Source organism: Papio anubis, chromosome 5, assembly GCF_008728515.1.
Source record: "Papio anubis isolate 15944 chromosome 5, Panubis1.0, whole genome shotgun sequence".
Lineage (NCBI taxonomy): Eukaryota > Metazoa > Chordata > Mammalia > Primates > Cercopithecidae > Papio > Papio anubis.
In genome coordinates, this window is record NC_044980.1 from 122,385,909 (window position 1) to 122,411,219 (window position 25,311).

The 25,311-nt window shown below is 36.6% G+C and overlaps 1 protein-coding gene across 2 annotated transcripts in view; it reads left to right on the forward strand.

Annotated features, from left to right (window-relative positions):
• ADAMTS19 (ADAM metallopeptidase with thrombospondin type 1 motif 19) overlaps positions 1-25,311 on the forward strand; it is a 289,097-nt gene that overhangs the window by 204,270 nt on the left and 59,516 nt on the right. For both annotated transcript variants that reach the window (XM_021939659.2, XM_003900067.5), the window contains exons 17-18: positions 13,228-13,385; positions 17,599-17,752. In XM_021939659.2, the coding sequence (XP_021795351.1) occupies positions 13,228-13,385; positions 17,599-17,752 (312 nt within the window). The remainder of the gene's footprint in view (positions 1-13,227; positions 13,386-17,598; positions 17,753-25,311) is intronic.

A 25,311-nucleotide genomic window follows, 5' to 3' on the forward strand; every position in this document is an offset into this window, starting at 1 on the left:
AGCTATAAAGGAATATATAGATATGTCATATGGAATTTTGTCAATTATACAAAATTCTAAATTATAGTATGGGTTATAGTAACCTGACACATGTGACTGAATAAGCCAGGCAATATTACAAAGGTGACATCTTCATGCTGTCTCCAATTTCTTACCACCCAGTCTCTTTAACCAATCCAGTCCTGTTTCCTGTCTCCCTCTACAGTAAATGCCTTTTTTAAGGTCAGCAAATGCCCTCTATGTTGACAAATCTAATGTTACTTGACCTGTAAACAGCATTTAAAACTGCTGACCTCTCCTCATTTCATTAAACACTTATAGGACCACTGGATGCCCCTTACTGGTCTCTTTTGTGAGGTCTTCAGCCTCTTTATGTTTCCAAATGTTCCCATACTATAGGGTTCAGGTCTAGGTCCTGATCTTTTCTCTGCTATATTTTCTCCCTAGGGAATTACATCCAGCTCTATTGTTTTACACGTTTATTTTATCAAAAATTTCATAGGTACCTCAGAAATTATAAGTCTGATATAGTTTGGATGTTGTCTCTTCTAAATCTCATGCTAAATTCTGATCCTCAATATTGGAGGTGGGGCCTGGTGGGAGGTGATTGGATCATGGGGACGAATTTCTCACAAGTGGTTTAACACGATCCTCTTGGTGCTATCCTCATGATAGTGAGTTCACATGAGATCTGATTACTTAAAAGTATGTGACACGCACCCCCCACCCTCCTGCCCCTTGCTCCCTCTCTCCCCATATGAGATGCCTGCTCAAGCTGCACTTTCTGCCATGATTGTAAGCTTCCTGAGATGCTCATCAGAAGACAAGCAGATGGCAGCACCACACTTCCTGTACAGCCCACAGAACTGAGAGCCAATTAAATCTATTTTCTTTATATACTACCCAGTCCCAGGTGTTTCATGATAGCAGTGCAAGAACAGCCTAACAGAAAGTCCCAAATCAAAAGTCCAAATAAAAAATTTGATTTCCACTCCATGCTAAAACCTCTTCTTCCTTTGGTGTTCTCCACTGCAGTGAATGTCACTGCATTAGTGTCCTATGCCTACTATAACAATTACTGCAAATTTGGCTACTTAAAACAACAAAAATGTATTCCCTCATAGTTTTGCAGGCCAGAAGTCAAAAATCAGTTTCACTGGACCAAAAGTCAGTGTTTGCAGTGTTACACTATATCTGGAGACTCTAGGAGAACATCTATTCCCTGTATTTTCCAACTCTGGTGGCTGCCAGCATTCCTTCGCTTGTGGCCTTGTCACTCCATTGTCTGCCTGCATGGTCTCATTGCCTTCTCCTTTCCTTCTGTGTTCAAATTTTCCTCTTCTTCTCCCTTATAAGGATACATGTGATTGTACTTAAGGCCTACCTGGATAATTCAGGATAATCTCCCATCTCAAGATCTTCAACTTAATATCTGTAATTTTTTAAAATGTGCCACAGAAGGCAATTATCTTAATTTGTGCTGCTATAAAAATGCCATAGATTAGGTAGCTTATAAACAACAGAAATGTATTGCTGATAGTTCTGGAGGCCAGGAAGTCCAAGATCAAGGCACTAATAGAGTTGGTGCCCTTTAAGGGCTCATTTCCTGATTTATAGATGGCATCTTCTCGCTGTGTCCTCACATGGTGGAAGGGGCTAGCTAGCTCTCTGGGATAAGGACACTAATCCCAATTATAAGGGCAGAGCTCTTATGACCTAGTCACTTCTCAGAAGATTCCACCTTCTAATGCTTCTAATTCTAACTTGGGGTTAGTATTTCAACATATAAATTTTAGGAGGGGGACACAAATATTCAGACCATAGCAGTAGCATTCATAGGTTCCAAGGATTAGGATATGGGTATCTTTTCCCCCCTCAATAAAATTTTTTATTGTAAAATATATATCACATAAAATTTACCGTCACAGCTATTTTTAAGTGTCAAGTTCAGTGAATTCAGTGGCATTAAGTACATTCACATTTCAATGAAATCTTTTGAAGGAATACAAAAACCCATTTTAAAATTCATATGAAATTTTACATACAGAAGTGACCCTGAATAGTCAAACCAATCCTGAAAAAGAACAAAGCTGGAAGATGCAAACTTTCTGATAGTAAAACTTTCTACAAAGCTACGGCAATTAAAACAGTATGATCCTGGCATAAAGACAGACATCTAAACCAATGGAAAAGAATAGGAAGTTCAGGAATATATATATATATTCAAATGATTTTCAACAAGGGTACCAAGACCATTCAACTGAGAAAGGACAGTCATTTTTTTCCAGTGGTGCTGGGAAATCTAGATATCCACATGTAGAAAAATGAAGTTGGACCTTTACCTAAAACCATATAAAAAGGCTGTTTTGTCCAGGGCTTTTGATTTTTGATTACTGATTTAATCTCCTTGCTAATTATAGTTCTATTTATGATTTCTCTTTCTTCGTGATTCACTTTTGGTAGGTTTTGTTTTGGGAAATGTGTACATTTCATCTAGGTTATCTAATTTATGGTCATACAGTTGTTTATAGTACTCTCATAATCCTTTTTATTTCCATAGCATTGATTATAACATCCCCACTCTCATTTCTAATTTTAGTAATCTGAGTCTTGTCTTTTCTTTTGTTCCCTTAGTCAGTCTAGCTAAAGACTTGTTAATTTTGTTGATTTTTTCAAGAACTATCTTTTAGTTTTATTGATTTTTCTCTATTGTTTTCTATTCTACGTTTCACTTATCTTTAATCTTATTTGCTTTCTTCTACTAGTTTGGGATTCAGTTTGTTGTTTTTCCAGTTTCTTACATGGTTAAGTTTTGTTGTTAATTTGAGATCTTTTTTCTTTTTTAATGTAAGGGTTTATAGGTATACATTTTCTCCCTAGAAAAACTTTTGCTGTGTCCCATAAGGTTTGGCTTTGGCATGCTGAGTTTTCATTTGTCTCCAGATAATTTCTAATTCCTGATTAGATTTTTTTTTCGTTGTTGCATTGGTTGTTAAATAGTATGTTGTTTAATTTCTACAAATCTGTGCATTTTCTGTTTCTGTTCTTGATTTCTAATCTCATCCCTTTGTGGTCAGAGAAGATATTTTGTATGATATTATATCTTTTAAGAACATAGATAGATATCGGGGGGGTTGTTATTCAGCTCATCATATTCATTAATTCCTATCCAGTAGTTCATGTCAAAACTGAGAGTCCTCCTTGATCCTTCACTTTCTTAACTGCTCTAGTGTGATGCATCAGGAAATCATTTCAGTTACTCAAAATTATTACTTTTTCTCCGTGTACACTGACCTCTAACCAAGCCACTCTCTATTACATTGTCCTGCTTTATTTTCTGTATTACACTTATCCTTATCTGATTTTTTTATTTGTTCAAATTCTTGCTTTTCTAATGTCAATCTCCATTGTTAATTTTTGAAGGCATTTTGTTCTTTTGTCTACAATAGCTAAATCAAAGTCTGGCACACAGGAAATTACAGACTTTTTGAGTGAATTTGTTTAAGAAAAAGATGTTTCACACTTAGTATAAGCCAGTGCATTACATATATCCATAAATCCTCAGAATACCTCTATGAAGTAGGCATGATTAATTTCCCAATTTTAAAAATCTGGTAATAGAGTGACAGAAACTTTAAATTTCTTGCCCAAGGTTATACATCTAAGAAGCTGTGAACCTAGATTTGAACCCGAGGTGTCTAGGGATAGCATCTGGGTTCTTAGGCACTGAACCATGCTGCCTCCTTTTTAGTTTTATTATTTTAAGTAATTATCTTCCATGCAACACGTGTGATTTAAAAGTACATGTCATATTTAAACACATTTTCTTTAAACTTCTCCCATATAACCTCTTTTTCCCCTTTTAAACCAGGGTGATCAACTAATTGTATAGAATTAACTCAGAAGGGTATAAATCATGAAATGACTGTTTTCTTCTCTACTCGTTGTCTCCAATTGTACTAAATCCCATCATTTTTCTCTGTTAGTGACCTCTAAACATAAGTCTCCAATCACTCTTTGTTTTTAAAAGACCACTTAGTTTAAAAGTTGAATCACATATCTGTCTCAGTTAGTTACTGTGCTTAGCCTTAGGCCCAAGTGAGCAGGGTCTTTTACTTGTAGAAAGAAACACTATCTATGCCCCTAAACAGACTGAATGCTGCTTTGGAGATTAAATCAATGTTGGAAATACTAGCATGTTACCATGTTTATGCAAGAGCACATTTCCTTACTTGCTAACTCAGAAAAAATAATTCACCTCTGATGAATCAGAGGAAGAGTGCCTTGGAGCACACATTCTTGGAGGCAAAGAGACCGGTTGCATAAACCTAGCGAAAGAATAGAAATAGGAAACACCCAGTAGCTTCCAAAGACACTGAAGAGGTTGAACTGATGGAACTTGCTGAAAAATAGATGTGTGTTGATAGAGGATAAAAATTCAAGGATGACTTCTAGGTTTCTGGCAAGTAATAGTAACACTTACTAATGTGGGACGCATGGAGGAGGGGCAAATTTGGAGTAAAGAAGAAATGACACTGTGTTAAAATCACAGATTTCAGTCCTAGAGACTTGGCAAATAGATGCACTTCATAAATCACATTTCCTAAAGGCTCCTTTGGGCATAGGAAGGAAGTCATTGGAAATATTCATCTTGAAATAGCTTTAGCAAAAAGAAAAGAAAATAGAACCTTGGCAAACTGATCATTCTTAAACAAATTAACCTGTCTACGTCAAACTTACATTATTTTATAGAGATAATTAATCCCTTCTCAATATAATTATTGTTTTTCATCATTCCTTCTTTGAACTGTATTCTTAATGGCAATTATTATTTGCTTTTCTGAAGACTGTGGCATTATTGTCTTGTTAGTAATTTATCAAAAAGCGTAAACTGGAAAATATTTCAGATAGATCTATGTTGTATCTTTGCAAAATCATTGCAGCTCACGAGTTTTTTTAAAAATGTCGAGAAGGTCATATGCGTCTACTTACCTTCCATGCAGTTTTGTATGTAAGGCACTATGGACAACTTCTCATTAAAAAATATTAAAATGAGCAAAATTCAAAAGAAAAAAAACTTTTTATAATGTACCTGTCATGTAGTCACTTTGGGCTGCTGTAACAAAGTGCCATGGACTTTGTGGCTTATAAACAACAGAAATTTATTTCTCACAGTTCTGGAGGCCAGAAGTGTGAGATCAAGGGTGCCAGCATGGTGGGCTTCTGGTGAGGGCCCTCCATCTGAATTGCATACTGCTGACTTCTAGCTGTGTCTTCACATGGCAGAGAGAGAGAGGAAACAAGCTCTCTTGGGACTCTTGTAAGAACACTAATCCCATTCATGAAGACTTCACTCTCATGACCTCATCTAATCCTAATTACCTCCCAAAGACTCCACCTCCTAATAAGATCACATTAGGGGGTAGGGTTTTAACATGAATTTACGGGGAGGGCACCAATGTTTAATCCTTAACACCTCTGAACTGGAAAGAAATTAAAGAACCCTTAGATACCAAAAACAAAGTGAGAACAGGAAGCCAGAGAATTAGGCTGACTCTGAAGACCCACCTATACCTGATTCTGGTAAACAGGTTTAGACTTTGAGAGCTACAGGGACTCTGTGGACAGAAAACAAAACCTAAGGCCTTTACAAAGTGTGAGCTCTAGTAGGAGAGCCCTGCATAAAGCAAGAATACCAGGTTACAGCTTCACTGTGGTGGAGAGATAGAAATTGCACCACAAAAGGTGGAAAAAAGAAACTGTATCTATATTAACTTTAGTACTAAGTGGAAGTAGAAAATCAATTTTCTTGAGAATTTATAAGGCAAATCAAATCCTCATATGGGTTTGCAGCACCAATTTACCTTAACTGTGAAGTTCAGGGTTCTCAAGACTTACATGGTTACTAAGTTGGTTGGCATGGCAAGTACAAATCTACACACACACACACACACAAACATATACACACTATATATATACACATATATGGTTATTCAGATATTCTTATATATATATTATATATATGGCTATTCAGATATTCTTTTTCTTTCTGTGTCAATTTTGGTAACTGATATCTTTAAGAAAGTAATTCCCTTACCTTGTCAAATTCATTGGTTTAAGCTTGTTTATAGTATTTCCTTATTATATTATAATACCTCTAAGAATAATATTTTGTCACTTATCTCTAATGTTTTTAGTTTGTGTCTATTTTTCTTAGATAAGCTAATGTTTTATCAGTTATTTGATATTTTCCAATAACCAACTCTTGGTGTTAATGATTACCCCTATTATTAATTTACTTCTATTTAATTGACATCTGCCCTTTATTAATTTCTTGCTTCTATTTACATTGGGTTTATATTTATTTTTTTCTACCATTTTAAGGTAGAAACTTAGATCATGAATTTTATTGCTTTCTTCTTTGCTAATGTGACAATTTAAAGCTATAGGATTCCCTCTAACCATTGCTTTAGTTGTATTCTACAATATAGTCTTAGTTCAAAAGATTTTCATATTAGCACCATGATTTCTACTTTGATTCATGAGTTACTTATAAATGGATTGTTTACTTTCTAAATATTTTTTATTTTTTAAAATAGATATATTGTTATTGATTTTTAGTTTAAATCTGTTCTGGTAAGAGAATATATTCAGTATAATTTCAATTGAGACCTCTTTTATAACTTATGGCATCTACTGGCCAGTGACCCATTTATACTTGAAAAAATTTGTATTCTATTAATATAATTGCTGAGTATAATCTCTAAATATCAATTAGGTGTATTTGGTTCAGGTCTTCTATATTTTTACTGATACTCATCTTTTCTTCAGTCAAGGAAAGTATTGAAATTTTCAACTAAAATTATGGATTTTTCTGTCTCTTTTCAATTATGTCAGTTTTGCTTCATGCATTTTGATAATTTAGCATACGCTTAGGATTGTTAAGTCTACTTAACAAATGTTATGTCATTTTAAAATTTTAAATTTAATTAATTTTAATCTTAATGACCTTTAAAAACATATGCCATTTTTTAAATCTCAAAATATTTCTTGCCCTTGTCCATGGTATCCATTAATTATATGGCCATTGGCCAGGCACGGTAACTCACGCCTGTAATCCCAGCACTTTGGGAGGCCAAGGTGGGTGGATCACCTGAGGTCAGGAGTTCAAGACCAGCCTGACCAATGTGATAAAACCCATCTCTACTAAAAATACAAAAATTAGCCAGGTGTGGTGGCATGTGCCTGTAATCTCAGCTACTTGGGAGGCTGAGACAGGAAAATCGCTTGAACCTGGGAGGTGTAGGTTGCAATGAGCTGAGATCACACCATTGAACTCCAGCCTAGGCAACAAGAGCAAAATTCCATCTCAAAAAAAAAAAATCATTAAATCCATTTTTTTTATATTTAGTGTTGCATGCTACATCTTTTTTCATTCTTTTTATCTTAATTTTTTTTTTTTTTTTTTTTTTGAGACAGAGTCTCGCTCTGTCACCCAGGCTGGAGTACAGTGGCACAATCTCGGCTCACTGCAAGCTCTGCCTGCTTCATGCCATTCTCCTGCCTCCAGCCTCCCCGAGTAGCTGAGACTACAGCGCCGCCTGCGCCCAGCTGATTTTGTGTATTTTAGTAGGGTAGGAGATTTCCACCGTGTTAGCCAGGATGGTCTCGATCTCCTGACCTCATGATCTGCCCGCCTCGGCCTCCCAAAGTGCTGGGATTACAGGCGTGATCCACCGTGCCCAGCTTGTTTTAACCTATGTATTTTTAAAGCTCATTGAATACTGTGAGATTTTTCATCTTCTTTAGCCTGACAATCTGTCTTTTAACCAATGTCCTTAGTCCACTTAAACATAATAGAATTTTGGCCATATTGAATTTGTTTTCTGTTTGTTCTATCTCTTCTTAATTCCTTTGTTCCTTTTTCTCTGGCTTCTGTTGGATTGAGTACACTGTTTACTATTCCAGTGTCTTCTTTACTTGCTTATTAGCTATAATTCTTACTTTATATTTTTAATGCATTGTGTAGCATTTACAGTATGTATGTTTAACTTATTACAGCCTCCTTACAAATTATTTATACCATTTTATATATAATGTAAGCTCCTTAAAACAGTATACTCCTCTTTTTCCCTCCTTTTTGCTATTATGCATCTTACTTTCACATTTCCTATTATCAGTTTAATTCTACATATATTTTAAACACCAAAATACATTGTAATCATTTTGCCCCAGTTATACTAAAAATAATATAAATTTTTTATACATTTACCAGTATCAGCTTCCTTCCTTCCTTATAGACACCTCTTTCCATCTTGAACCATTTTATTTCAGTCTGAAGACCATTCTTTAATTTTTTTAATGGAGTAAGTCTGCTGACATTTCTCAATTTTTGTTTGTCTGAATATGTATTTACTTTGCCTTCATCTCTGAAGGATATTTTCACTGGATATAGAATTCTATATATATATATATATATATATATATTTTTTTTTTTGCTTTGTTTTCTCTCTCTAAATGTGATATTTTATTGTCTTCTGGCTTGTGTTAGTTCTGATGGTATATCCAGTGAATTGTTAAATCTTTTACCCCTGTTTTAATGTGCTTTTTTCTCTCTAGGCACTTTCAAGATTGTTATCCCTATTATTGGATTCCAGCAGTTTGATTATAATGTACATTGTATGGCTTTCTTTATGCTTAGTTGGCTTAGATTCCATTGCATTTTTTAGATTCATAGGTTTGTAGACTGTATCAAAGTTGGAAACAATTTTGAGCACAATGTCTTCAAATAATTTGTATGCCCCCGCCCACATTTCTGGAATTCTAGCTACACATATGTTACTCTACCAGGTGTTTCCCATGGGACAGTTATGGTCTGTTCATTTTTTTAGCCTGTTTTATTTTTAGAATCCAGTTAGTTTCTATTATATTAGTTTTCCTTCAAGTTCACAGACGACTTTTGCAATATCTAAAATGTTTGTAAATCTGTTCAGGGAATTTATCATTACAGATATTATGTATATTTTTCCATTCTGTGACTTTATCATTACAGTTATATATATTGCTTTCTATTTTATAAATTTATTCTGTGAAATTTGATTTATTTTTCATAGTTTCCATTATTCTTCAATATTACATATTTTTCTTTGAATTATTGTGCATACCGAACATACAATAGCTCTTCAAAAATCTTGGTCAACCGGGCACAGTGATTCACACCTGTAATCCCAGCCCTTTGGGAGGGCGAGGCAGGCAGATCAGTTGAGGTCAGAAGTTCGAGACCAGCCTGGCCAACATGGCGATGCCCTGTCTCTACTAAAAATACAAAAATTAGCCAGGCGTGTGGCAGGCACCAGTAATTCTAGCTACTTAGGAGGCTGAGGCAGGAGAATTGCTTGAACCCAGGAGGCAGAGGTTGCAGTGACCTGAGATGGCGCCACTGCACTCCAACCTGGGTGACAGAATGAGACTCCATCTCAGGAAAAAATTCCTTGGTCTACAAATTCTGTCATCTCTATTATTTAGATCTCATTTTATTGGCTGATTTTTCCACTGATTATGAAGATTGCAATCCCTGACTTTTTCCCATACCTAATACTTTTTGGTTGGATGTTGGATATTATGAATGTGACATTGCTGAAAGACTGTATTTTGTTATTTACTATTGAGTATTGAGTTTCATTTTGCTGGACAGTTAACTTAGTTGCAGATCAGCTTAACTTATTGAGGTTTTTTAAAAGCTTTGTCAGTATGCATCGAAAGTAGCCTTTGCTCTAGGATTAGTTTAACTTTGTTTCTTATATGTAGCCTTCTTGTGTTCTCCACTAAAGACTGTGTGTTCAATAAAATCTTTTCAGCTGCTTTAGGCAATTTGAACTCTATTCTCTGTGTCCTCAACTCACTGAAGCCATTGCCCTCATCATCTGTGCTCTGTGTGGGTTCTACCTCTCAGTCAGGGGGTCTGGTAAATATTTTCAAGCAGAAAGCCAAGCACTTTTAGAGATCAAATCATTTGGTCTTCTCTTAGGGATTACAGTTCTCTGTTGTTATTTACCCAGCATCTGAGAACAGCTGTTTTATACATTGTCTAATTTTCTAGTTATTTACAGTAGGAGAGCTAATACAGTTTTAGTTATTCAATCATGGTGAAGAGTATGATTTCTAAAAGCACATTTTTTAAATTAACGAATTAAAAACAAAAAACAAGAAACATACATACCTAAAGTATTGATTCTTTATGTGAGGCTGCTATTAAATGGTATGGATTTGAAGGTACATGTGTGTGCCATTTTCTGGAGAATGCTGAATTTCAAAAATACCAATTGAGCCTAAATATACTCTAGCGACCCCCAGGATTTTTAAAGGCATTTTAATTAGAGATTTTCCAGAAATATTTCTTTATATTGTGCCCTAAAAATGTACTGAAATACAGAAGAAAAAAATGGAATTGTACCGACCACAGTACATATCTAGGCCAAAAAGATTCCTCAAAATACTTAACAGACTTTAATGAAAATCAGGAAATAATTTACCTTTTAAGAAAAATCATGAATTATTTTATCAATTTAGCATTATCTAAATGAAAAAAATATAAAGTTCAATAGAAATAAAAATAGATCCTTTAAGAAAACTAGATTGGGCCCGGCACGGTGGCTCATGCCTGTAATTATGGCACTTTGGAAGGCTAAGGTGGGCAGATCACCCAAGGTCAAGAGTTCCAGACCAGCTTAGCCAAAATCACGAAACCCTGTATCTACTAAAAATACAAAAATTAGCTGGGAGTGGTGGTGGGAGCGAGCCTGTAATCCCAGGTACTCGGGGTGCTGGGTCAGGGAGAATTGCTTGAATCTGGGCGGCAGAAGTTGCAGTGAGCTAAGATCGGGCCACTGCACTCCAGCCTGGGTGACAGAGTGAGACTCCGTCTCAACAACGAAGTTAATTTCTGTTATTGCTCCTCAACTATGTTCTTTTGACAGTTTTTACCATTTCATTATTTGCCATCGTAACCCATCTGTTTTCTCATCCTAGAACCCTGGCATCATACTTCACACTTCCATTTACCCAGGATAACCAATTCATTACCATGTTCTGTCCATTTTTCTCCTAAATAAATCTTGTTATTTTCATCCATTCCCTTAATCCAAGCCACCATTACTTTCAGTTCGGTTACTATGTTAGTGTTATATCTTATCTTCCCTGTGTAAATTTACCCTATACCAGCCCATTTTCCACAGAATATTTTTCAAAATATTTTAAAGTTTTACTTTCTTTTTTTTTTTTTTTTCCCAGACCATGTCTGGCTCTGTTGCCCAGGCTAGAGTGCAGTGGCATGATCTCAGCTCACTGCAACCTCCGCCTCCTAGGTTCAAGCGACCCACCCACCTCAGCCTCCCGAGTCACTGAGACTGCAGGTGGACACCACCATACCTAGCTAATTTTTGTATGTTTTGTAGAAATGGGGTTTCGCCATATTGTCCAGACTGGTCTCGAACTTGTAAACTCAAGCCATCTGCCCACCTTGACCTCCCAAAGTGCTGGGATTATAGGTGTGAGCCATCACACCAGCCATTACATTTTTTCCTTAGGAAAACTCAAAATACTAACAAGGCCTCTCTGGTCTGGCTAGTCCTCATTTCTCAAACCTCCTTCCTTCATAATCTACTTCAGCATGTTTGACTTCATGCACATGGGTCTCCTGGTCCTGGTCAAGCTGCGGTGAGCTTTAAGTCCTTTCCATGTATGGCTCCCTTAGTCTAGAATGCCCTTTCTCTGCTTCCCTTATTTCCCTTTACTAACTTCCTCAGTAAATAACGTCCCTCAGAAGAGCCTCTCTCAACTCTGCCGCGCAAGTATCAGCATGTTGTAGTCAGTTGCCTACGTAACTTGTTTAATGTCTGGCTCTGCAGTTAGAGTGTAAGTTCCATGAGGACAGAGAACATATACATGTTGTTCACTTTGGGGGTTCCAGAACTTTGAATGTTGCCTGAGTTATAGTTGATGCTAGATAAGTAATTATTCAATCATGATTCTGTCTTATGTAAGAGAAACTTACTTTCAACGATGTGCTCAGAAATAAGCACTCTCAGTCACTATTATGGAAGTATAAATTGATGCAACCTCTATGAAAATTACTTTGAAACTGTTTTTCAAAATCTTTAAATGTTCAATTTATTTATTATTGTAATTCCAAATCTGGATATCTAAGGGAAACATTCAGATATACACATAATTAGTATGTAGCATATTTATTTAAACATTATTTACAAGATAAAACTTGGAAATTTTCAGATATCTAATACTTGGAGATTAGCCTAAATAATAACTAGCAGGATTTATTGGCTTAAGTTATCAAAATGTTTTCATATAATTTTGACATAGCCTTCAATGAATCCTCATGTACATGTCTTTAGGAAAGACAGTAAAGTTGTATGGAAGAGTTTAAAAGTTTAAACACAAAATCATTTGAAGGAAAATATTTTAAAAATTTGATGTAAAATGGTAACCATGACATCTTATTTCTATGTCATTAATCTTATTTAGATTGTACACAGATTAGCTCAAAAAGAAAAAAAATTATGTAAACAGAATTATTCTGTAAAAATCCTATACAGATGATAGTTGTTTGTGGGTGAGAAATAACATTATCTTCCATTCTTGTTCATAGCAAATCACAAACATGTTAAAAAGTCCTGGGTCTGTTTTTAAATCCAACATATTATCTTTGAATTGCTTTATAATGCATATAACCCTGCCATTTTAATCTGTTAATTAATGTGCTGCTTAATGATCCTTCTTTAATCACATACTTTTCTGGATGGGCATAGGAGAGACAGAGCATGTATGAGATGTAAAGCCAGTATTCACAATGCTCATAGGATCACTGGATAGACTAAATAGATACACATAGCCTGAATATAGTAATGTGTTAAAGAATAAATGATTAAGGACCAAAATAAGAAGTATATACATCAAGGGTCCAAGGACATTAGGGAAGGTAAAGATAAATATGGCTATATAGTTACGGACAATTTCAGGACAGGAGAGCTTACAGCATCTGCCGTGATTGCAGACTTTTCCTAAAAAGAGCTGCCTCGAGTTTTACATCAGGGAATGTTGATCCATTTGTTTGTAAATAAATGGACTAGTTTCAACAAAATAGTTTATAGTGGATATTGATCAATGAGGCTGACATGTTAATACTCATTATATTTTTGAACCTCTTTATAGCTCTCCGAGATGCTGGCAAACAGTCTATCAATAGTGACTGGAAGATTGAACACTCTGGAGCCTTCAATTTAGCTGGAACTACTGTTCATTATGTAAGACGAGGCCTCTGGGAGAAGATCTCTGCCAAAGGTCCTACTACAGCACCTTTACATCTCCTGGTATGAGGGAATGAATTGATAACATGGCATAATCAACTTCTCAAGGAAAGGGACATTCCCAGTGCACTTCCTCTAATCTTTTTCAGATTTGAATTGTCACACAGACATTTAAAATTATTTTAAAAGTGGATTTCTTAGAGGTTTTGTAAAATGTGTTTTAATTCATGATATCTAAAAACAGCAATTATTACAGGAGGAGCAAGATGTTTTAGGGAATTTACAGATGCAAAGTACAGATGGATGACAGGGAATCCAAAGAAACCCCTTTTTCCTAAAAACATACATTTACTAACTGAAGAGGATGTCTATAAAGAAAGTACTATAATATTGCATGCAAATCACAGCGTTTTATATATATATGAATGGCCATTATCTGACTCTGCATAAAAACCTTAGGTAAAATGTCATTCTACCTGAGAGAAGGAATTTGATAAATATATCTAACAATGCTCCCAATCACCCTGTTATTAATGGATTTTTGTAAAGAATTATGAAAATTTGAATGTCTGGGATGACAAGCTTCATTACCATTAGTAAAAAACTGGATATAGGCCAGACATGGTAGCTCACGCCTGTAATCCCAGCACTTCGGGAGTCTGAGGCAGGCGGATCACGAGGTCAGGAGTTTGAGATCAGCCAGATCAACATGCTGAAACGCTGTCTGTACTAAAAACAGAACAAAAAAATAGCCGGGCATGGTGGCACATGCCTGTAATCCCAGCTACTCAGGAGGCTGAGGCAGGAGAATTGCTTGAACCCGTGAGGTGGAGGTTGTAGTGAGCAGAGATGGAGCCACTGCACTCCAGCCTGGGTGACAGAGGGAGACCCCGTCTCACAAAAACAAAACAAAACAAAACAAAACAAAACAAAACAAAAAACTGGATATAAGTAGTTTAGCATTTGAAGAGAAAGAATCAGGATGATGGAATTCTGTCCAGGCTGGTGGCAGGTTCATGGGCCCCTTTTGACCTTGATTATGGCAGTGTGTGCTAATGGCACATGAGCCAAATGACTGACTACACAGCTGGTGTGAGTTTTCTATCCTAATGGCAAAACAAAGTCTAAAATTCAGACACTTCAACACCTCCTTAAGTCCACACATAAAACAACTCTAAAACACTATCAATTGACTGTTTATTTGGAGCATGATGTGCTGCATTATTTAATATCTCCACATGATTTAAGATGCATTTGTCTTCAATTGGAGACATGTGTGTTGCTAATCTAAGAGCCACAGGTTCACATCATATATTGGCCCATTTGCTTCTCCTGCTTTAGTGTGCCTGCAGATTACCTGGGATTCTTACTAAAATGCATAGTCTGATTAATTTGATTTGGGGCAGGATCTAAAATCTGTATTTTTCACCACCTTCCACGTGATACTGCTGCTACTGGTCCACAAACCACATTTTAAATTACAAGGTTCTATATAACTGCAATCAATATGCTTTACCAACAGAAATAAAGGGAGCAAAGTGAGTGGTGTGTGTACCTTCTATTCCAAATCAGAATAATAATAATATCTATCATTCATTGCGGACTAAGAATTAGACATTATCCAAAAGTGCTTTACGTTCATTATGGCATTTAATCCCCCAAATCATCCTGTGTAATATGTATTATTATTACTCTAGCTTACAGATTAAAAAGAATTAAATATGAGAAAAGTTAATCAATGTGCTCAGTGTTCTCCAATAAGTTATTTAGCTGTAAAAAACTAGGTATTAATCACTCTTCTCTGCTATCTCACTGACATAGAGGTCCAAAGAACTTGGATCCAAAGCTTAGATCCAAGTTCTTCATACCAAACTGCCTTAAATCATAAATGTAAGTATACTTTGAATAATCATTTTGTACATCTCTTCACAGTCCCATTGGATCCTATTATTTAATTTCAGCTGCAAACCCTACTCTCTGCCTTATGCCATCTAGAGAGAGAATATAAAATGAAGAAACAAATGTTGTATGAACAATATCTGTTTCATTCCATTTGGTCACTTATAATAACAGTATCAACAGCAAACATATGTTTAATGATTGTATTGCATAAAAGGCCATCATGTTGCCTGCCTTTAATAAGGGTAACCTCCCCTGTTTTTATCTTATGGTGTAAGACGAAGGCTTCTTTACTAAGCTTCTAATTCAGAATTTGAAAACACTATATGTGAGACCTTAGTGTTGGGTGGAGGGAGTTTCCTTGCTGCAGAATCCTTAATCTAACTGGTAATTACCAAGGTTTTTCCTGGAAGCATGAAGCATAATTAAAGTCAGTGAACTATGTCTAAAAGAAGGCATCTATGTGACCTGGATTTATTCAGTAATCCAAGGGAAACTGCACTTCTAAGATATTTTTTCTTTAATGACTATTACAGATTGAAGGACTGTACTGAATTTTGAAAGGCAATCCCTTCTGCTGCCATGCTTCAACATGTGCCCCTCAACTGTAACGTGGTCACACTTTCCTTTTTGCAAAGAATACTGCCAAATTCAAATGGTTTAAGAAAAAGCTAATGGTTTTGTAGCCAATGTCTCTGTTTTAAGTGGCATTAGATATTCAAGGACAATCTAAAATTCTATCAATGAAAAGGTAGTTTATTAGGAAAAATAGACACATTTTTATGTGATTAAATAAGTTGACAAATAGCTGGTATTTACATGTTCATTCCATCCATTTAAAAACTATGTATTAATAATAGTCTGGGGATAGTCATAAACAAGATATGTCATTTTTTAAAAACTCATTTAAACTCTCTGTCTTTATAAACTCATTAGGCTGAAAGTCACTTATAATTGGCAACATCAAATGACATATTTAAGCCAAAATAAGTACAATGATATACTTAGAACTAGTACACTGTATATGTTATGCATTTGTGAACTGAAAATTACTGTTTTTATAGATGCAGTTATTTATAAAGTTGACACACTAGTCTCCCAATCCACACATCAAAATACATCTTAGGCATTCTGTTGATGTACTGAACAAAACTCTGAGGAAAAGAAGGAAAGAAAATATAATAAAAATCTTCAGATACTTAAACCTAGGCCCATTTCAATTTTCTTATGGAGTGTCAACTCTGCATTACCTATCATTACAACTACCTTGATGCCAGTAAAATACTAAATAAAGTTCCTTAATAATTTATCATAACTTTAAAATTTGGGTACATGTTTTTTAATGTATCATATTATATTATACAGATTGTTTCCAAAGTCCTCAGATCCATAGAAGTGATATATTCCATGGAATTGCTTGACATATTTTCTAAAAATGGATGCATAAAGAAATACATATATATACTCCTTACATCTTTCATTAAAATATGTGTGTATGTGGGGGAGGGGGTGGGTGTATTTATGTACAAGTGGCCACACTATCCAGTTCTGAGCCTGGCACTGGGAATGAGTAGAGAACAAAACAGACATGGTCCCTGAATATAGTGCAGTCCAATGTATAGCCCAATGTTCAGTCATTTTCATGTATTTTTATGGTTTATTGAACTGTTTATATATATGTACATAAGTGTACAATTATTAAGTTAATATTAAAAGTTCATGTAACATAAATTTAACTTCAAAGAAAACAATATATACTACAAGTAGAAAATCAGTAACCTTGCTAAAATTAAAGGTTAACTGTAAGCATACATGGAATGAAATTCTTGTCCTCCGGTTTGCTTAGAAATTCTCTGCCTTTATGAAGTTCAGTGATCTCGGAAGTCATCTATCCTCTTCCTCTTTTGACTCAGCGACTTCCTGTCCATCTTTACTTTGCTCTACATTTGGTATTAGATTTTGGGTCACACCTTGATATTTGATAGGACACATACTCCTGCCGCCACTTTTGCCCACCCCCAACTAAAGTCATCTTATACATGTACTATGCTTTGGGAAACTGTCTAGTCCATCAGATTGAAAGAAAACGATCTAGTATTTCTGACCTCACTCAAATGAACTTTTCTTCAAGATGTTTTTAGCATGGAGGTAAGTACAAAGCTCCAGTCTTTTCAAAAGCATGCCTATATCACCATTTAAGAATAATGTCACGTTTCTAGTATGCATTAAGAGAAGGGTATGTCCACAATGACAACAACAACAAAAGACATGCACAAACGCAATGAGCATTTTAAGTATCAATATTGTTAATTTTATGCTTTACATTGCACGTGCTCTAGTCTGACCCATCTGCCTTGATCATTTTTATATACTATAGGTGCTCCTGTTTCAGGATCAGAATTATGGTCTTCACTATGAATACACTATCCCATCAGACCCTCTTCCAGAAAACCAGAGCTCTAAAGCACCCGAGCCCCTCTTCATGTGGACACACACAAGCTGGGAAGATTGCGATGCCACTTGTGGAGGAGGTGAAGGATTTTTAAACATGTATCTTTCCAGAACATCAGTTGTTTTCTGATTAAGCACTGATAATTAAGACAGATCCAAAATCCCTAATCTGCAATTCCAAAATCCATAAAGAGTTAGAAACTGAAAGTTTTGTGTGACATGTTTAGTGGCTAAACACCTGAACTACTTTGAATGGAAGAACAGCTATTTAGGATTGTTACATATCTCAATATGACTACTCTTTGCATTACATTACATAAGTATTAATATATTTGTTTACAGGGGCCTCCCCAGACACTATTCAGATTGTTAGGTACTACTTAGGCACTGTGTTACTTCTATGAAATCTTAAAAGTTCTAAATTCCAAAGTACACCTGCCCACAAGAATTACAGACCTGAATTGAACATAAGAGTTATTTGACAAGAACAGTCTTGAACTGGCTTCTATGTTGTCTGCATACTTAAGCTAACTACACAAGGCTCATGGTATCCAAGACCTCCTGTGGATACCAAAATTTGAGGATGCTCAAGTTCCTGACATAAAATGATGTAGCACAGTCAGTCCTCTCAATCCGCTGGTTCCACATCCACAATTCAACCAGCCATGGGATGGAAAGTACCTACAGGCAGACTTTCATATCTGAAGGTTTTGATCTGCAGATGGTTGAATCTGTGGATGCAAAGCCTGTTGATACTGAGGGCCAACTGTATACAGAGCATGTGAAGAAAGTAATTTTCCAATTCCTTTAGTTTGCTCTTTTTTAAAAGTATACCACTATTTTCAATACATATAAATGCATCCTGAAATTGTGCTCCAAGTTTGTTTTTTTAATTTTCAGTCTTATATTACAGGTTAAGGAGGCAAAAGAACATAATTAGTTCAGCATCAAATGTGACCATAATAAATTACTTAATCCTTAGCCAGGTGTGGTAGTGCACACCTGTAATCCAAGGTACTCAGGAGGCTAAGGCATGAGAATTGCTTGAACCCAGGAGGTGGGGGTTCCAGTGAGCCATGATGACACCACTGCACTGCAGCCTGGGTGACAGAGAGAGGCTCGGTCTCAAAAATAATAAAAATAATAATAATCCTTAATCCTATCCCTTTATTGTACCAATAAGATAATCATGTCCTGCAGGTTAGGTAGATTGTGGTTGCTCATAGAACCAGTTAGTAGTAAAGCCAACACAGGATCTCAGGTCATGAGATTTCCAATTTATACCTGTATCCATCTGTATCTGTATCAGCAGTATATTATTTCAGTTCTCATTTCCACTGAACACATTTTCTATTGACTTGTAGTAACTGATTCCTTTTAATGCCGAAAAAAATATTCAATTATACAAAAGTATGATATATACATATATATTGTGTGCAAAGAAGTGAACCATCTATTTTGTTTTCTGTGCAAATAAACTGTTCACATAAAATGTTGCTGCAGCAGAAGTGGGGAAGGTGCAGTGACTGGATTTGGGGGAGTGGATTTGGGAGAAGAGACAGAAAGCAAACATGCAAGTAAGTAATATGGTATCAAATTGTGATACTCTGGATAAAAATAAAGCAAGGAGGGAAAATAGGAGTTGGGAAGATGAGAAGCAGTAGGTGCAGTTTTAAATATGGTGGTCAGAAAAGTCCTCAATGAGAAGATCCCACTAATTAAAAAACCTGAAGTGGATATGGGTGGGCACCAACTACAAGGACAGAGCATTGTAAGCAAAAGCCCTGAGGCAGGAGAAGAGCTTGGCATACTCAAAGAATAGCAAGAATACTTGTATGTCCTTCCTTTACTCTGAATGATGTAGGATGCTATTGGAAGGTTTAAATAGAGGAGTGACTTATTCTGACTTAATGTTTTTAAAAGTTACTTCTGTTTCTGAATTGATTGTACAGTGAATAGAGAAAAAGGGTACAAGTAGAGTGATCAGTCAAGAGGTTACTACAATAATCCAGGAAAGAGATGATAGTTGAACCACTGTGGTAGCAATAGAGGAGGGAGGAAATGGTCAGGTTCCATATATATTTTGAAAGTAGAACTAATAGATAATGTTGATAGACTAAATGTGGAGCATGAGAGAAAGAGATATGTCAAGAATGACTGATGGTTTTTGCCAAGCAACCTGCAGGGTTAATTCACCACTGCCTTACATAGAAAAGTCTGGGGAAGACCAGGCACAGTGTCTTACGCCTGTAATCCCAGCACTTTGGCAGGCTGAGGCAGGTGGATCACAAGGTCAGGAGATCGAGATCATCCTGGCTAACACGATAAAACCCCATCTCTACTAAAAATACAAAAAATTAGCAGGGCGTGGTGGCGGGCGCCTGTACGCCCAACTACTCGGGAGGCTGAGGCAGGAGAATGGCGTGAACCCAGGAGGTGGAGCCTGCAGTGAGCCGAGATCCTGCCACTGCACTCCAGCCTGGGCGACAGAGTGAGACTCCATTTCAAAGAAAAAAAAAAAGAAAGTCTGTGGAATAGCAGGATTAGGAAGGAGTTTCATTTGAAATGTTTGTTGGATATCTAAGTGTGATGTCAAGTAAGCAGTTAGGTATATAAGTCTGGCATTCAGAAGAGAATATCAGGCTACAGATAAAGAATATATGGATGATATTTTTAAATGCCAAATGAGAATAGTCACCAAACACTTTATCTATCCTTGGCATTTAAAAATATCATCCATAGGCCGGGCTGTGGCTCAAGCCTGTAATCCTGTATTCTCGAGGCCGAGACGGGCGGGATCACGAGGTCACAAGCATCGAGACCATCCTGGCTAACACAGTGAAACCCCGCCTCTACTAAAATACAAAACTAGCCGGGCGTAGGTGTATGGCTTCAGAACCCCAGCTACCGGGAGGCTGAGGTGAGAATGGGAACCCGGAGTATGGAGCTTGCAGTGAGCTGGAGATCCGCCACTGCACTCCAGCGCCTGGCGACAGAGCGAGACTCCTCGTCTTCAAAAAAATATCATCCATATATTCTTTTTTTTTTTTAATTATACTCCTTTAAGCTCTTGGGTACATGTGCATAACGCAGGTTTGTTACATGTATTTCTGTGCCATGTTGCTGTGCTGCACCCATCAACTCACAAGCACCATCAACTCGTCATTTACATCAGGTATAACTCCCAATGCAATCCCTCCCCTACCCCTCCCCATGATAGGCCCCAGTGTGTGATGTCTCTTCCCGGTCCAAGTGATCTCATTGTTCAGTTCCCAACTATGAGTGAGAACATGCGGTGTTTGGTTTTCTGTTCTGTGATAGTTTGCTAAGAATGATGGTTTCCAGCTGCATCCATGTCCCTGCCAAAGGACAAAACTCATCCTTTTTTATGGCTGCATAGTATTCCATGGTGTATATGTGCCACATTTTCTTAATCCAGTCTGTCACTGATGGACATTTGCTGATTCCTTTACATTAGAATAGTGCCGCACAACATACGTGCATGTGTCTTTATAGCAGCATGATTTATAATCCTTGGGTATATACCCAGTAATGGGATGGTCATATGGTACATCTAGTTCTAGATCCTTGAGTAATCACGCACTGTTTCCATAATGGTTGAACTAGTTTAAAATCCCACCAACAGTCTAAAAGTGTTCCTATTTCCACATCCTCCAGCATCTGTCCTTTCCTGACTTTTAATGATCGCCATTCTAAATGGTGTGAGATGGTATCTCATTGTGGTTTTGATTTACATTTCTGATGGCCAGTGATGAAGAGCATTTTTTCATGTGTCTGTTGGTTGTATGAATGTCTTTTGAGAACTGTCTGTTCATATCCTTTGCCCACTTTTGATGGGGTTTGTTTGTTTTTTCTTTGTAAATTTGTTTGAGTTCTTTGTGGTTCTGGATATTAGCCCTTGTCAGATGAGTAGATTGCAAAATGTTCTCCCATTCTAGGTTGCCCTGTTCACTCTGATGGCAGTTTCTTTTTGCTGTGTGCAGAGCTCTTTTTAGTTTAATTAGATCCCATTTGTCAAGTTTGGCTTTTTGTTGCCATTGCTTTTGGTGTTTTTAGACATGAAGTCTTTGCCCATGCTCTATGTCCTGAATGGTACTACCTAGGTTTTCCTCTAGGGTTTTTATGGTATTAGGTCTAACATTTAAGTCTCTAATCCATCTCTTGAATTAATTTTCGTATATGAGTAAGAAAGGATCCAGTTTCAGCTTTCTACTCTATGGCTAGCCAATTTTCCCAGCACCATTTATTAAATAGGGAATCCTTTTCCCATTCTTTTTTCCTCTCAGGTTTGTCAAAGATCGAGATGGCTGTAGATGTGGTATTATTTCTGAGGACTCTGTTCTGGTTCCATTGGTCTATATATGTCTGTTTTGGTACCCAGTACCATGCTGTTTGGTTACTGTAGCCTTGTAGTATAGTTTGAAGTCAGGTAGCGTGGATGCCTCCAGCTTGTTCTTTGACTTAGGATTGTCTTGGAGATGCGGGCTCTTTTTGGTTCCATATGAACTTTAAAAGCAAAGTTTTTCCAAATTGTGAAGAAACTCACAGAAGCTTGATGGGGATGGCATTGAATTCATAAATAACCTTTGGGCAGTATGGCCATTTTCAAGATACTGATTCTTTTCCTATCCATGAGCATGGTATGTTCTTCCATTTGTTTGTGTCCTCTTTTAATTTCACTGAGCAGTGGTTTGTAGTTCTCCTTGAAGAGGTCCTCACATCCCTTGTAAGTTGGATTCCTAGGTATTTGATTCTCTTTGAAGCAATTCTCAGAATGGAAGTTCATTCATGATTTGGCTCTGTTTGTCTGTTACTGTGTATAAGAATGCTTTTGTGATTTTTGCACATTTATTTTGTATCCTGAGATTCTTTGCTGAAGTTGCTTATCAGCTTAAGGAGATTTTGGGGTCGAGACAATGGGGTTTTCTAAATATACAATCATGTCATCTGCAAGAGGGACAATTTGACTTCTTCTTTCCTAACTGAATAACCTTGATTTCTCTGCCTGATTGCCCTAGCCAGAACTTCCAACACTATGTTGAATAGGAGGGTGAGAGAGGGCATCCCTGTTCAGCCAGTTTTCAAAGGAATGTTTCCAGTTTTGCCCATTCAGTATGATATTGGCTGTGGGTTTTGTCACAAATAGCTCTTATTATTTTGAGGTACATTCCATCAATAATTTTAATTTATTTGATGCTTTAGCATGAAGGGCTGTTAAATTCGTCGTTCTTTCTCTGCATCTATTGAGATAATCATGTGGTTCTTTGTCTTTGGTCTCTAATATATGCTGGATTATGTTTATTGATTTATAATGTTGAACCAGTAGCCTCGCATCCCAGGGATAAAGCCCACTTGATCATGGTGGATAAGCTTTTTGATGTGCTGCTGAATCCGGTTTGCTAGTATTTTATTGAGAATTTTTGCATCGATGTTCACTAGGGATATTGGTCTAAAATTTCTTTTTTGTTGTGTTCTGCCAGGCTTTGGTATCATCAGGGATGATGTTGGCCTCCTAAATGAGAGTTAGAGGATTCTTTTCTATTGATTGGAATAGTTTCAGAAGGAATGGTATCAGCTCCTCCTTGTACCTCTGGTAGAATTCAGCTGTGAATCCATCTGGTCCTGGACTTTTGGTTGGTAGGCTATTAATTACGCCTCAATTTCAGAGCTCAAGTATAGTTCATATTCAGGGATTCAACTTCTTCCTGGTTTAGTCTGGAAGAGTGTAAGTGTCCAGGAAATTATCCATTTTCTAGATTTTCCAGTTTATTTATGAGAGGTGTTTATAGTATTCTGGATGGTAGTGTGTATTTCTGTGGGTCATGGTGATATCCCCTTATCATTTTTTTATTGCGCTCTATTTGATTCTTCTCATTTCTTTTTTTATTAGTTTTGCTAGCGGTCTGTCAATTTTGTTGATCTTTCAAAAACCAACTCCTGATTCATTGATTTTTTGAGGGTTTTGTAACTTCTATCTCCTTCAGTTCTGCTCTTGATCTTAGTTATTTCTGCCTCTGCTAGCTTTTGAATGTGTTTGCTTTTGCTTCTAGTTCTTTTTAATTGTGATGTTAGGGTGTCAATTTTAGATCTTTCCTGCTTTCTCTTGTGGGCATTTAGTGCTATGCAATTTCCCCTACACACTGCTTTTAAACAGTCCCAGAGATTCTGGTATGTTGTATCTTGTTCTCATTGGTTTTCAAAGAACATTTTTATTTCTGCCTTCTCTCATTTCATTATGTACCCAGTAGTCATTCAGGAGCAGGTTGTTCAGTTTCCATGTAGTTGAGCGGTTTTGATTGAGTTTCTAGTCCTGAGTTCTAGCTTGATTGCACTGTGGTCTGAGAGACAGTTTGTTATAATTTCTAATTTTGTACATTTGCTGAGGAGTGCTTTACTTCCAATTATGTGGTCAATTTTGGAATAAGTGCGATGTGGTGCTGAGAAGAATGTATATAATGCTCCAATTAAAAGACACAGACTGGCAAACTGGATAAAGAGTCAAGACTCCATCAGTCTGCTGTATTCAGGAGACCCATCTCACACGCAGAGACATATAGGCTCAAAATAAAGGGATGGAGGAAGATTTACCAAGCAAAATGGAGAACAAAAAGCAGGGTTGTAATACTAGTCTCTGATAAAACAGACTTTAAACCATCAAAGATCAAAGAGACAAAGAAGGCCATTACATAATGGTAAAGGGATCAATTCAACAGAAGAGCTAACTATCCTAAATATATATGCACCCAATACAGGGAGCACCCAGATTCAAAGCAAGTCCTTAGAGACTACAAAGAGACTTAGACTCCCATACAATAATAATGGGAGACTTCAACACCCACTGTCAACAACATTAGACAGATCAACGAGACAGAAAGTTAACAAGGACATCCAGGAATTGAACTCATCTCTGCAGCAAGCAGACCTAATAGGGCATCTATAGAACTAAAAATATCATCCATATTCTTTATCTGTAGCCCAATATTGAGTGAAGAAAGAGAGAAGCTACAGAGGATTGAAACTTAAATGCCACCATTTAGAGCTTGGATTGATGAGGGAGAAACAAGCAAAGCCTATTGAAATGAGTAGCCAACAACATAGCAGGGGAAAAAATAAAATAAGACATGCAGGAGGCAATGCTTTCCTGTATGGCAAGTGAAGAGAGTATGAAGAAGGAGGGAATGATCAACTGTATCAAAAGTTGCTAATAATAAATAAAAATAATATAGCCTGACAATGACTGTTATATTATAGTCATTATATTTTATAAATGAAATACATTTGAAACATGAAAGTCAATGGTTATCCTATAAAAATTAATTTTAATAAAGTGTTTGTCCCAAAGACTGTGTGGATGGATTCAAGAGAAAATACAGAAGAATTGAAGAAAGACCTAGGTAACCCAGGAATGTTGCTGAAAAGAGAAACAAATGTATATGGTAAGAGGGGATATAAAACAAACGCGGCATAAGTGGTAAGAAGGGATATGAGTCAAAGGAGTTTGTTGTTGTTTCAATAGGGCATATTATACCACTGTTTGCCAACAAGTAATTTTTGTGAATAAAACAAAAGCTAGGGGATGCAAAGGAAAGAGTAAAAATTGTCAAGTGATCGCCAGATG